Genomic DNA, 12254 nt, shown 5'->3' on the forward strand with positions numbered 1-12254 from the left:
TGACTGTGTATCTTTGGACTTCAGGAAAACTGGAGCACCCAAAGGAAACCTACATGAACACAGTGAGGACATGCAAACTAACACACAAAAAGGACCCTGGTCAATCAAACCCAGACCTGTCTTGTTGTGAGAAAATGGTGCTACCCACTAACTCAATGTACTCAACTCAAATAAACAATTGAAAATAAATAATACATCATGGAAATGTTGCTAAGCAAAAATCAAAGTATCAACTGTAATGGTATGTTGTAAATTACTTCACCATGCATGCCTGCCAGGCCATTATGGCCAGTAGGCTACATGGAGGCCCACGGCACAAGGTCTTATGCAAGGGATTTAATACCTTTTTAAATGTTGCCATCCTGAGGATGCTGCCCTGGATGCAGGCCGCTTTGAGTGGGGTTGTGGCGTCATTCTTGTGCAGCTGCCACGTGAGGTCCATTGGCAATGAAGTGACAGTCCGTCTTTTAACCCATTTTACTGAGTTCCCTGCCTTAGTTCTTTTTTTCAAGAGCTTGGTTGTCCCTTGCTGGTGGATCGATTAGCTGGTATTGGTGGCACCAATTGTTCTTCCTTTCTCCTTATCTTTCCATTTCTCCTTTTATGTGTAATCTTGCATTTTGAATTCATGTTTAACATTGATTCCTAATGTGTCAGTGGAGGCAGCTTATGCTTACGTCCCTGTGGGGCAATGTCTCTTTTTTGTTAGAGGTACTTAAATGGTGCAGCAGTAAAGTGAGCTAGCCCACTACCATTGAGATCTGGGAATCCAGGATTAAAATCTGTGCACCGGTCAGTTGTTTGTGCGAACATGATGTCTGCAAATGTCTGGGAGGAAATGGCCAAAACAGTCGAGCCATTTGAAGGTGCACTTGTCAGTGCGTGCTCAGTGCCAGTCCCAAGTGAGGATAAAAAATATAAAGGGCATTCGGCATAAAAACTGTGCCAGGTGTGCTATTTAGTTTCACAGATCTGCTGTGGCGAGCCTGAAGTAAGAGGGCAGCCAGAAGAAAAAATATTTTGCTATTGGTTGTCTGTTTTTTTCCTTTTGTAGCTCTTGCCATGGTGAGGCTTTTTTTTTTCTAGAAAAAATACAGCTAAACACACTCAAGGCGATTTATCTACAATAACATTTAAATATTGTTTTTATTACACAAATGTCTGGCATTGCTTTCACTCATCTGACCAAACCAGCTCAGTGGGGTATAAATCTGGAGACTGTTCTGTATATTCTATTCTTGTCTTCTAAGGTAGTTCTGAAATAGCCTGGATGAATGTTTTGGGTTATTGCCTTGCTGTAGTATGAACCCCAGATGAACTAAATGTACACTAGAGAGTATTATATGGCACTGTGAAATGATGGGGTAGCATCTTTGGGTCAGGATTCCAGTCACTGTGCAAGTCGCCAACTCTGGATTCTGCAAAAGAGCCCCAAACCATCACCATCATTCTTCCTTCTCTGTATTTGACAGTTGGTGTCTAACATTAAGGAACCTTAAACCATTTTTTACCAATACTTATGCTGTTCAGGGTTGCAGTTGGTCTGACTTTCCTGGTATCACAAGGCACAATGAAGTAACACATTGGACGGGATGCCAAACCAATCTGGAGGCTTGGCCACCTCCTCTAGAAATAGCCAATCAAGTCTGTAAATGTCCAACCACCCGATAACACTATTGAGGATTTGAATACTGGATAACAGCTGTAGTGGGTCAGCGTAATTTACCGCTGCGGGACCCGAGCGCCGAGTCATAAGCACACCTCTGTCCCAACTTTTTTGTGTGTATTGCAGACATCAAATTCATAATTTGTATATATTTATTTATTTTTACCACTGCTTTATCCTGGTTAATGTCATGGTGTGTCTGCTTTCGGCAATACACCCTAGACAGTACACCAATGTCAGTACAAAGGAATAATTTGAATGCATGGCACAAGAACAGACAGTAAACATAAGCAAATTTATGTGAAACACATTGACTAAACTGCATTTTCTTTTGTCACATTCAAAGCAGCACACAGTGAAATGTAATACAGCTGTGAGCTGATTGCATTTCAAGCTGATTTGTTTTCAATTCTGACACAAATTCAGTGTTTCATTATTTTAAATGCAAACCAACATGAATCGTTTTTCTGTTGAGAGGTCGAGCGACCTTGAGTCGATGCAATGGATCTTTTACTTTTTATTTTGGCACATTTTAGCACCACATGGTGAAGAGCAATAAATGCTGTGGCTTAATTTAATTTCAGAGTTGATGGTGTACAGTTCTGACACAAATTCAGCATTTTGTTTTTCAGTTAGGGGTTTAAGCGACATGAAAACAATGTAATAGAGGTTTTGTTTTTGTTTTGGCCGGTATTATGCATGTTACTATGGAAAATCAATGCTGTGTGTATTGTATTTCACATTTTTCCACTGTAGTGATTGCAATTTAATTTAAAAATCTTATTTCATAAGACCTCTACACAGGAGAAACCTGGTAACCTTGGAGTTGTGAATTCCACCCAGATTCATGATCTGAACTGGACATTGGCAAAAATAAATTGAAATAAAATTTGTTCTACCTTAAGACACTAACTGTAAATAATAAGTGTTTGGGTGTCTTGTTAGTGTAGTACTAGGAGTGAAAGTGCACTAAAATGTATGTGAATACCACTCCCAATTATTGAGTTTTTTTTTTTTTTTTGCTAAGAGGCATAAAGAATCAATGATGTCAAATCAATAAAAGTAAATAGTGTAGAAAGCCCTCCCAACAGAGTGGAAGGTGTTAAAACGTAAACTGCAAAGGATGGATCCACTCTATATGAATGATGTTTTTAATATTTTATATATTATATATTTTGTATACACTGATCAGCCATAACATTAAAACCACCTCCTTGTTTCTACACTCACTGTCTATTTTATCAGCTCCACTTACCATATAGAAGCACTTTGTAGTTCTACAATTACTGCCTGTAGTCCATCTGTTTCTCTACATGCTTTTTTTTTACTTCTTTCACCCTGTTCTTCAATGGTCAGGACCACCACAGACCAGGTATTATTTAGGTGGTGGATCATTCTCAACACTACAGTGACAATGACATGGTGGTGGTGTGTTAGTGTGTGTTGTGCTGGTATGAGTGGATCAGACAGCAGCGCTGCTGGAGTTTTTACACACATGCCCACTCACTGTCCACTCTTTTAGACGCTCCTACCTAGTTGGTCAGAGACGATCGCTCATCTATTGCTGATGTTTGAGTTGGTCATCTTCTAGACCTTCATCAGTGGTCACAGGACGCTGCCCACGATGCGCTGTTGGCTGGATGTTTTTGGTTGGTTGACTATTCTCAGTCCAGCAGTGACAGTGAGGTGTTTAAAAACTCCATCAGCATTGCTGTGTCTTATCCACTCATACCAGCACAACACACACTAACACACCACTACCATGTCAGTGTCATCGCAGTGCTGAGAATGATCCACCACCCAAATAATACCTGCTCTGTAGTGGTCTTGGGAAAGTCCTGACCATTGAAGAACATCATGAAATGGGGCTAACAAAGCATGTAGAGAAACAGATGGACTACAGTCAGTAATTGTAGAACTACAAAGTGCTTCTATATGGTAAGGGGAGCTAATAAAATGGACAGTGAGTGTAGAAACAAGGAGGTGGTTTTAATGTTATGGCTGATCAGTATATAATATTTTAGTCTTGCCTTGTCTGAGGGAGCATAGTAAGGCCATGGGAAAACCAGCAACACTTTTCTAAACCTCCTTTTTCAGTGTTATTCCTTCCAGTTTCCTGGCCTTCTTTAAAGCTGTTGTTTTAACAGTGGCTGCCAATGTAATGCCGAGCGCTGTATTCAAATGGAGTGTGGGGGAGTCTCAAAATTCATAGTGATTAACACATACTGACAAACAGCATCAGCAAAGGGGAACGGTGGTTGCATGTGGAAACTCACTGACAAGAATAGGTGGCATTTACCCAGGTAGTTTTTAAATACCCTAAAACTACAGCCAGAACCCCAGAATACCCACAGAATTAAAGAAAAAAAACCATGTTTTATAATCAAAGTTCAAACCCTGATGATGCCAGCTTCTTGTTGCTGGAAGCTTGATGCAGATCAGCCCTGCTTTCTGTTGGCATTCCTGTCTCAAATATTAATTATGCAATGTCAGCCAATCATGAGCATTTTGTAGCCTGTATGTATGGGCGAAGGGCAGAAGCACCTCCGGCAAGGTATGTCAATCTGCAAGGTATGTCACTTTGCAAGAGCTGCAACTTGTAAAGAGGCAGTTGGCTGGCATCCCATGTTTTAAAGAAAACTTTCCAGGTTGGTAGCTGTAGAGTAATAGTGGAGACTCATTGTGTGGGGAATGGCAATGTCTAAATGGGGTAAAATTTTACAAAGAAGCACAAAACATGGTCCCCATACGCAATGAAAAATGTGATTAGGAAACCTTCTTCCACATTTTTACTGATTTAGTATTGCCAGCTGTTCAACAGGGTAGGGCAGTGCTAGCTCAGTGGTTAAGATACTGGACTAGTAAACAGAAGGTTGCCGGTTCAAGCCCCACCACCACCAATTTGTCACTGTTGGGTCCCTGAGCAAGGCCCTTAACCCTCAGTTGCTCATCGTGTAAGTCGCTTTGGATAAAAGCGTCTCCTAAATGCTGAAAATGTAAACAAGGTGGAGGATAGATTCAAAACTGTACAGTCAGCATTTGGTACAGATTGTTAGGTACAATTATTGTTTGCTAAATAATCCTTATAGATGAGAAATGTCACAGTGGGGCAGTGGTAGCTCTGCAGTCAGGGTAATTGACTAGTAATCGAAAGGTTGCTGGTTCAAGCTGCACCATTGCCAAGTTGCCACAAGGATCTCAACCCTCAATTGCTTAAATTGCATTCAATGATAACTGTAAGTCGCTTTGGATAACAAAGTGTCTGTCAAATGCCGAAAATGTAAATGAATAGGAATGTCTACAAGCTAATGGTCAGTTGTTCACATACTTTTAGTCATATAGAGCTTGTATTCTGAGAATTACAATACAGATGTAACAGGTCTTTCTCTTCATCTCAGGCACGAGGAGGAGTGTTCGGGCTTCAGCAGGAGTTGCTAAAGAGATACTGCAGAAGCTCAGAGGCAGAGTGGAGTTCACCCTACTGATGACTCTCAAACAGGACAGATTCAACTCGGGTGTGTTGCTGTCCATCCATCATGGAGAGCAGAGGTACCTGTTGCTTTGAAATTAGATCTAGAATTCTGCTCAAAGTATGTGGACAACCTCCCTAATGAATGTGGTTTTCTCTGCCACATCCATTGCTAACAGGTTTATAAAAAGTATATAATTATATGCAGTGAAATGATATGCTTTTAGCATTGTGACAACAGTTTGGGGAAAGCCCCATTCTCTTCCACCATAATTATGCCACTGAGCACAAAGCAAGATCTATAAAGACATGGTTTGACTAGTTGTATGCAAAGAAGCTTCAGTTGCCCTCTCAGAGCCCTGGTCTTAACCTAACTAAACATTTTTGTGATTAATTAAACTTGGATTGTATGCCAAGCCATTTCTACCAGCATCAGTGCCTGACCTCACTGACTCTGTATGGGCACAAATGCATGGGCACAAATTCCAAAGTCTTGTAGAAAGTCTTCCCAGAAGATGATATTGAAGGGAGGAATTTAATATAAATGCCTATGGTTTTGGAATGGGTGTCCAACAAACCTATGGTCAGGTGTCCTAATACTAAATGCAGTGTTTAATAACATATATTTATTATCTCACAGGTAATTAGTTTTTTATTAATAATATCTGTCAAAATTATTCTTACAAAATATGTGGATCATCTTCATCCAACCAATCATCCCTCATTTAAATAGAGTTTAATTATTATGTAATACCCCAATTTAAACAATAGGGCTGCTAAACCCTTTAACAATGGTATTTACATTTTGCCTATATAAATATAATCAGGTATGAATGTATCATTTCATTAGTGAATTGTTTGTATGTTATGTCTTTGCTACACTATATGGCCAAAAGTCTATCGACACCTGACCATGAGCTTGTTGGAAACTATGGGTTAAAAAACATTGTAAGATCAGACACTGTTGTTGGGTGAGAGGCCTACAGGAAGCATTAATTAACCCACTGTATTCTCAAATTTACTACAAACACAAGAAGCTGTAGTGCTGTACTGTAGCTGTAGTGTATTATTATTATTGCTATTTTCATGTTTTACCACCACTTTATCCTGGCCAGGGTTGTGGTGGGTCCGACCTCCCTTGAATCACTGGGCACAATGCAGTAACATACCCTGAACACATCTTACCACCCCCATCCCCCACAACACACAAAATCATGTTTGTATGAAGACACCTGTTACGAATTAAGCCTCTATGCTCTAGGAGTTTATCTGCCACATCCCTCTGTCCAGGAGCACATGCTGGACTGTTTTCAGTTTTAAGCCAACGCTCCTCGTTATGATTGGTCCCCTGCTAATTATCCATCCTGCGTCCATTTAAGACGCAGCTGTGGATCCTTTGGTGAGGACTATTTTGGTATGGTATGGTATGGTATGCTCTGCTCTGCCCTTGTCTAGTTTATGCTCTTGTCTAGTTCATGCTTAGTTTTAGTCTTGTTCATGTCTTATTCATGTCTTGTGTTCGTCTAAGATAATGTTTAGCCTTAGCTTAGGGTCTAGTATAGTTTAGTCAGGTTTCTTGTGTGTTTAGATTAGCGTTAGCTATTAGTGTAGCATAGTTTAGCTTTAGAATTGTTCATGTGTTTAGGATTAGCATTAGCATTTAGCGTAGCTCGTGTTTGTGTCTGGTCTTTTCTTGTGTACCCTTGTCTTGTTTGTGTTTTGTTGTTATTATTAAACGTTTTGTTAAATCATCTCTGCATGTGTGTCCACCACTCTTGTCACGTTTTGACCCATTCATTACAACATCCATCCGGCCAATATTCAAATATTTTATTGTATGTTATCATTTGCTTTTATCATGGTCAGGTTTGCACCTAGGCTGGTTCTACAGGGAAAAGCTGGTCACAAGACAAGGATATCGTGGACCCTGGCGCCAGTTTATTGCAGGGCTTTGACCATCCCATATCCACCCCACATAGCCCATCAGACATTGCCAGACATGTCTGTGTAGATGCGTAGTCCAGATTAAAATCTCGGCAGTGCTGGGGTAGTGTACCAGAGCATTTATACTACTACTACTAATAATAGTAATATATCTAGTGTGCTTTTTGGAATCGTTTGCAAAGCTTGTGTTTAATTATAGTTTTTTATAATAATTAGTCCTACTGCTTTTCCCGCAGGTACTGTACATTCTATACATAAGTAAAAATGATATGAAATGCATTAAGATTTTTATTTGAGTAAATTCTGTTAGAGTTTCTTTAAAGGTAAAATAAAACTATCTAATATTAAATATGTTTAGCAATTTAAACAAAAAGGTTTTATCTTAAAATAATTCAAGATCAAAATGTTATGCAGGTCATCGAGTGCTAGTCGTTTTGTTCTGATAATCTTCAGCATATTATCAGCAGTATGAACAGCTGCATCGTTTGAACAGACCATCAACATTTGTCACAGAATATTAATGATGGCTGCAGCATTGTTTATATTTATTCACTGCAGTATCCGATTTCCATGCACACAAACAGACATAATGTGAGTCCCAGATCCAAGACCCACAATCCCCTAGTTGAATTTTGTTTATGATTTATGAAGTTTAAAGCGAAAAGTTGATTTATTGCCCTAAAACGTTGCTCTAAATCATTTAAGAGCACTTGCTGGCACACAGGGCACTCCATCTATGCTGCGTGTGTGATGTCACTAATTGGAGTGTTCACTGACATTTCTTGAATGCAAGCTTATTGATTACGCCTGAGCTTTAAAGTCAGCATGCTTCCACTGTGGGGGCTTACAGTTCAGCATGTATCCTCACGGATACATTCTTACTACTAAATCCCTCTGAATAATGCCAGGTTGGCAATGCCAGGCCAGGATATGCTAAAACACCAAGCTCTGATTTCAGTATTTATATTGAGATTTACAAATGAGTAATCAGGCAAGTCTTGCTCTTTTAATTTTAATCGGAAATCTGATTGGATAGGTACTTGTAGTATAGAAGACATATGAGCGATTCAATATGAGCATACAGAAATCAATCAAAGACAGTCAGACAGATAAGCTAATAGGCAGTTTAATTAATATCTACACATATAACTCCTAAATGGTACAACAAATTGATATGTACAGATGGGTAATAACAGGAAAGAGAGACCAGAGTTAGCGATCTACGTTAATTATGAGTTCTATCCATATATCACTTAACATTTTTGGCACCAGCAATAAAACCGCAAGTCTGTATCTGCTTTGTAATTGATGTAATTGATCTGTGGTAAATGCGGCCATGCATGGCCACTCTAAAGCAATACTAATTACATTTACCCACTGCTAATCTCTTAAACACATGCGCTCTCTGTCACTGTGTATTATAGAGCTGCTATAACAGGCTCCACATTTCGCCAAAGGACATACATGTGGGCATACATTAAATAGGGAAAAAACTAAATTAGGATATTCCTTATAATTTTACATTTATGTGTTTAAGCCACAACAGTTGCTAACAAGTGTAATAAATTAATGATAACTCTAGTGGCCTGCACAGATACCTGCCCTCAGCCCCACTGAACAACTTTGGAATGAACTGGAACACCAGTTGAGGCTTTCTTGGCCAACATCAGTGCTCATACAAATGCACTTTTGACTGAATGAGCACAGAATCCCATAGACATACACTATATTGCCAAAAGTATTCACTTACCCATCCAAATCATTGTATTCAGGTGTTCCAATCACTTCCATGGCCACATGTGTATAAAACCAAGCACCTAGGCATGCAGACTGCTTCTACAAACATTTGTGAAAGAATGGGTCGCTCTCAGGAGCTCAGTGAATTCCAGCGTGGTACCGTGATAGGATGCCACCTGTGCAACAAGTCCAGTTGTGAAATTTCCTCGCTACTAAATATTCCACAGTCAACTGTCAGTGGTATTATAACAAAGTGGAAGCAATTAGGAATAACAGCAACTCGGCCACGAAGTGGTAGGCCAAGTAAAGTGACAGAGCGAGGTCAGCGGATGCTGAGACGCATAGTGCACAGAGGTCGCCAACTTTCTGCACTTTTGCTACAGACCTCCAAACTTCATGTGGCCTTCAGATTAGCTGAAGAACAGTGTGTAGAGAGCTTCATGGAATGGGTTTCCATGGCCGAGCAGCTGCATCCAAGCCTTACATCACCAAGCGCAATGCAAAGCGTCAGCGCCACTGGACTCTAGAGCAGTGGAGACGTGTTCTCTGAAGTGACGAATCACGCTTCTCCGTCTGGCAATCTGATGGACGAGTCTGGGTTTGGCGGTTGCCAGAAGAACGGTACTTGTCTGGGTATGAATTAGAGCTGAGACTGTGAGCCAGGCCTTCTCGTCCAACATCAGTGTCTGACCTCATAAATGCGCTTCTGGAAGAATGGTCAACAATTCCCATAAACACACTCCTAAACCTTGTGGAAAGCCTTCCGAGAAGAGTTGAAGCTATTAGGGTGGGCTGACATCATATTAAACCCTATGGTTAATGAATGGGATGTCACGAGCGAATACTTTTGGCAATATTGTGTACTCTAAAGCAGTGTTTCTCAACCTTTTTTCAGTCACGGCACCCTTTGAAAGTATGCAAAATCTCAAAAATCCCAGTCTAAAATGTATTTAAAAACTTACACTCGGACTGCACACACACACACACACACCATAAGGTGTCATTTAGGGAGGGAGGGGTAAACGTGACTTACTTTTAATGTGAAACCTGAGCCTGGGATGATGCACACAATCGCCCTATTCTGGCAGGGATGGATGAGAGGCAGAAACGGAGCTCCTGGTCCAGAGCCCTCAGTCGCTCCCTGTACTTGTGCTTGATGTAAGTTATGCTCGGAAAGCTCAGTTCGCGCCATGAACGAATCGGATTTAACATAATTAAACATGTTTATAGTTTATTTCTCAATTATTTGTCATTATACTAAGAGCACTGCTTCTTTTCTGCATGTTCTCTCTGTAGCTCGGTTACGGCTCTCTCAACTCAAAAGAAGCTTTATTGGCATGACAAATAAAGACATTCGTATTGCCAAAGCTCAGTTACAGAGAAATAATAAAAATAACAATAAGAAAAAACAAATTTATACAAAACAGTTACATGTGCAAAAATATATAGAATAGAATAAAATAATAAAAACAGTGCAAAATAATAACAATAAAAATTATAATATTTACAGTAATGAGGTAGTAATAACGATCAGTTTGTGTGTGTGCATCTCTCTCTCTCTGTGTGTGTGTGTGTGTCTCTCTCTCTCTCTCTGTGTGTGTGTGTGTGCGTCTCTCTTGTATTTGATGTATTGATAAATAAAATAATGTAAAATCTCAAAATCTCTCTCTCTTTGTGTGTGTGTGTGCGTCTCTCTGTGTTTGTGTGCGTGTCTCTCTCTGTGTGTGTGTGTGTCTTTATATATTAATAATTTAAATATTAAATTATTAATATTTTATTCTATTTTATATATTTTTGCACATGTAACTGTTTTGTATATATTTGTTATTTGTTATTTTTATTTTTAATATTTCTCTGTAACTTGCTTTGGCAATACGAATGTCCTTATTTGTCATGCCAATAAAGCTTCTTTTGAGTTTGAGTGTCTCTCTCTCTCTCGCGCTCTGTGTGTGTGTGTGTGTGTGTGTGTGTGTGTCACACTGTCACACAAGAAGGTCTGGCTTACAGCTAATGTTCAAAAGTATCCAAACAATGTTTCATGCAGTTGAAATAGGGCTTTGTGCAGGCCACTAAAGCTCCTGTAAGCATTATAAGCTTTGAAACGACACCTTGTTTAGCGAGAAGTGGCGGGGGTTGTAAAGGGCCAAGGTTTAAGAGGCATGGCTCTCTACCAAGCCATATGGTGTACCCTTTCGATAGAAGGATTATTGTTATCATGGACTGAAATTGCTAAAATTGTGGGTCTTAGGCTGCGCCCACATGATACGTGCTTAGCACTTAGTTTTCCATGAGGCTGGACAGATATTTCCACTTTCCATGAAGTTTATGCCTTTTACAAGATACGTGGCTAAATGTGCCTTTCTGCTAGCAGTGCCACTGAGTGGCAAACTTAAAAACAATACACAATATTGACTGACCATATTGACAGAAATGTATTAAAACTTTATTACTTTAAACTAAGGGTGCTTTAAATCTTGCAAAATTGGTCTCCTTATTTCACAGCTTACTAGTAGCCATTCCAGATTTTTCTTACAATGCCATGTTTCCAATTTAAAGTGGAATACAACAGAGACGCTTGAGCCCTTTAGCCCAGTGTTTCCCAACCACTGTGCCGCGGCACATAAGTGTGCCGTAAGAAATCATCAGGTGTGCCGTGGAAGATTATCCAATTTCACTTGATTGGTACTGCGGTGTGTAGTGACAGGCAGAACAATTACATTCTCTTCCACTAGAGGGCAGTACAACTTCTTGGTGGTGTGCCTTGTGATTTTTCTAATGTGATATACTGTATGTGCCGTGGCTCAAAAAGGTTGGGAAACACTGCTTTAGCCCTCTACCACTGGAATCTATAGTTGTGCTAACTGGCTGATAGCACAAGAGGTGCTATCAGCCAGTTGAGTATCTACATACAATTAATGGGCTATGTCTGGGGGAGGGTGGCAAATACAAATACAAAGATGGCAGATTACTTGCAAAATGGCTAGACTTGAACTCAATTTGATTGTCGTGTTCGAACTATGGATCCTCCCCTACGCACCCTCCACCAGCTGTGGGATGCACTGCAGTCAGCATGGCTCCAGATACGTGACAACCTACCAGGACCTTTTTGAGTCACTCCCAGCTCGTCTAGCTGCTGTCCTTGCTGCACATGGCTGTTACTCCGGATATTAGCTGGTGGTCATAATAATGTGACTTGACTGTGTATCTAATGTATTTATTGTGTGATATGAACTGCAGACTGCACTGTAGCATTAGATGAAATCTGAAAGGTTAAGGTAAATAATGGTACATATGAACTAAACTGTGCAAAGAATACAATAAAAATAAATAAAACAACAGCAATGTATTAAAACTGAATAAAATAGTAAGTCTATTACCAAAACATTGACATTTATTTAAGCTAGGACTGGGCTTTGCATGTGTTGTGGATTGAACTGT

The 12254-nt window shown here is 39.9% G+C and overlaps 1 protein-coding gene across 1 annotated transcript in view; it reads left to right on the top strand.

Annotated features, from left to right (window-relative positions):
• nell2b (neural EGFL like 2b) overlaps positions 1 to 12254 on the top strand; it is a 97171-nt gene that overhangs the window by 22040 nt on the left and 62877 nt on the right. The window contains exon 3 of the mRNA XM_063007263.1: positions 5065 to 5215. Coding sequence (XP_062863333.1) covers positions 5065 to 5215 — 151 coding nt within the window. The remainder of the gene's footprint in view (positions 1 to 5064; positions 5216 to 12254) is intronic.

This window comes from Trichomycterus rosablanca, chromosome 1 (genome assembly GCF_030014385.1).
Source record: "Trichomycterus rosablanca isolate fTriRos1 chromosome 1, fTriRos1.hap1, whole genome shotgun sequence".
NCBI lineage: Eukaryota > Metazoa > Chordata > Actinopteri > Siluriformes > Trichomycteridae > Trichomycterus > Trichomycterus rosablanca.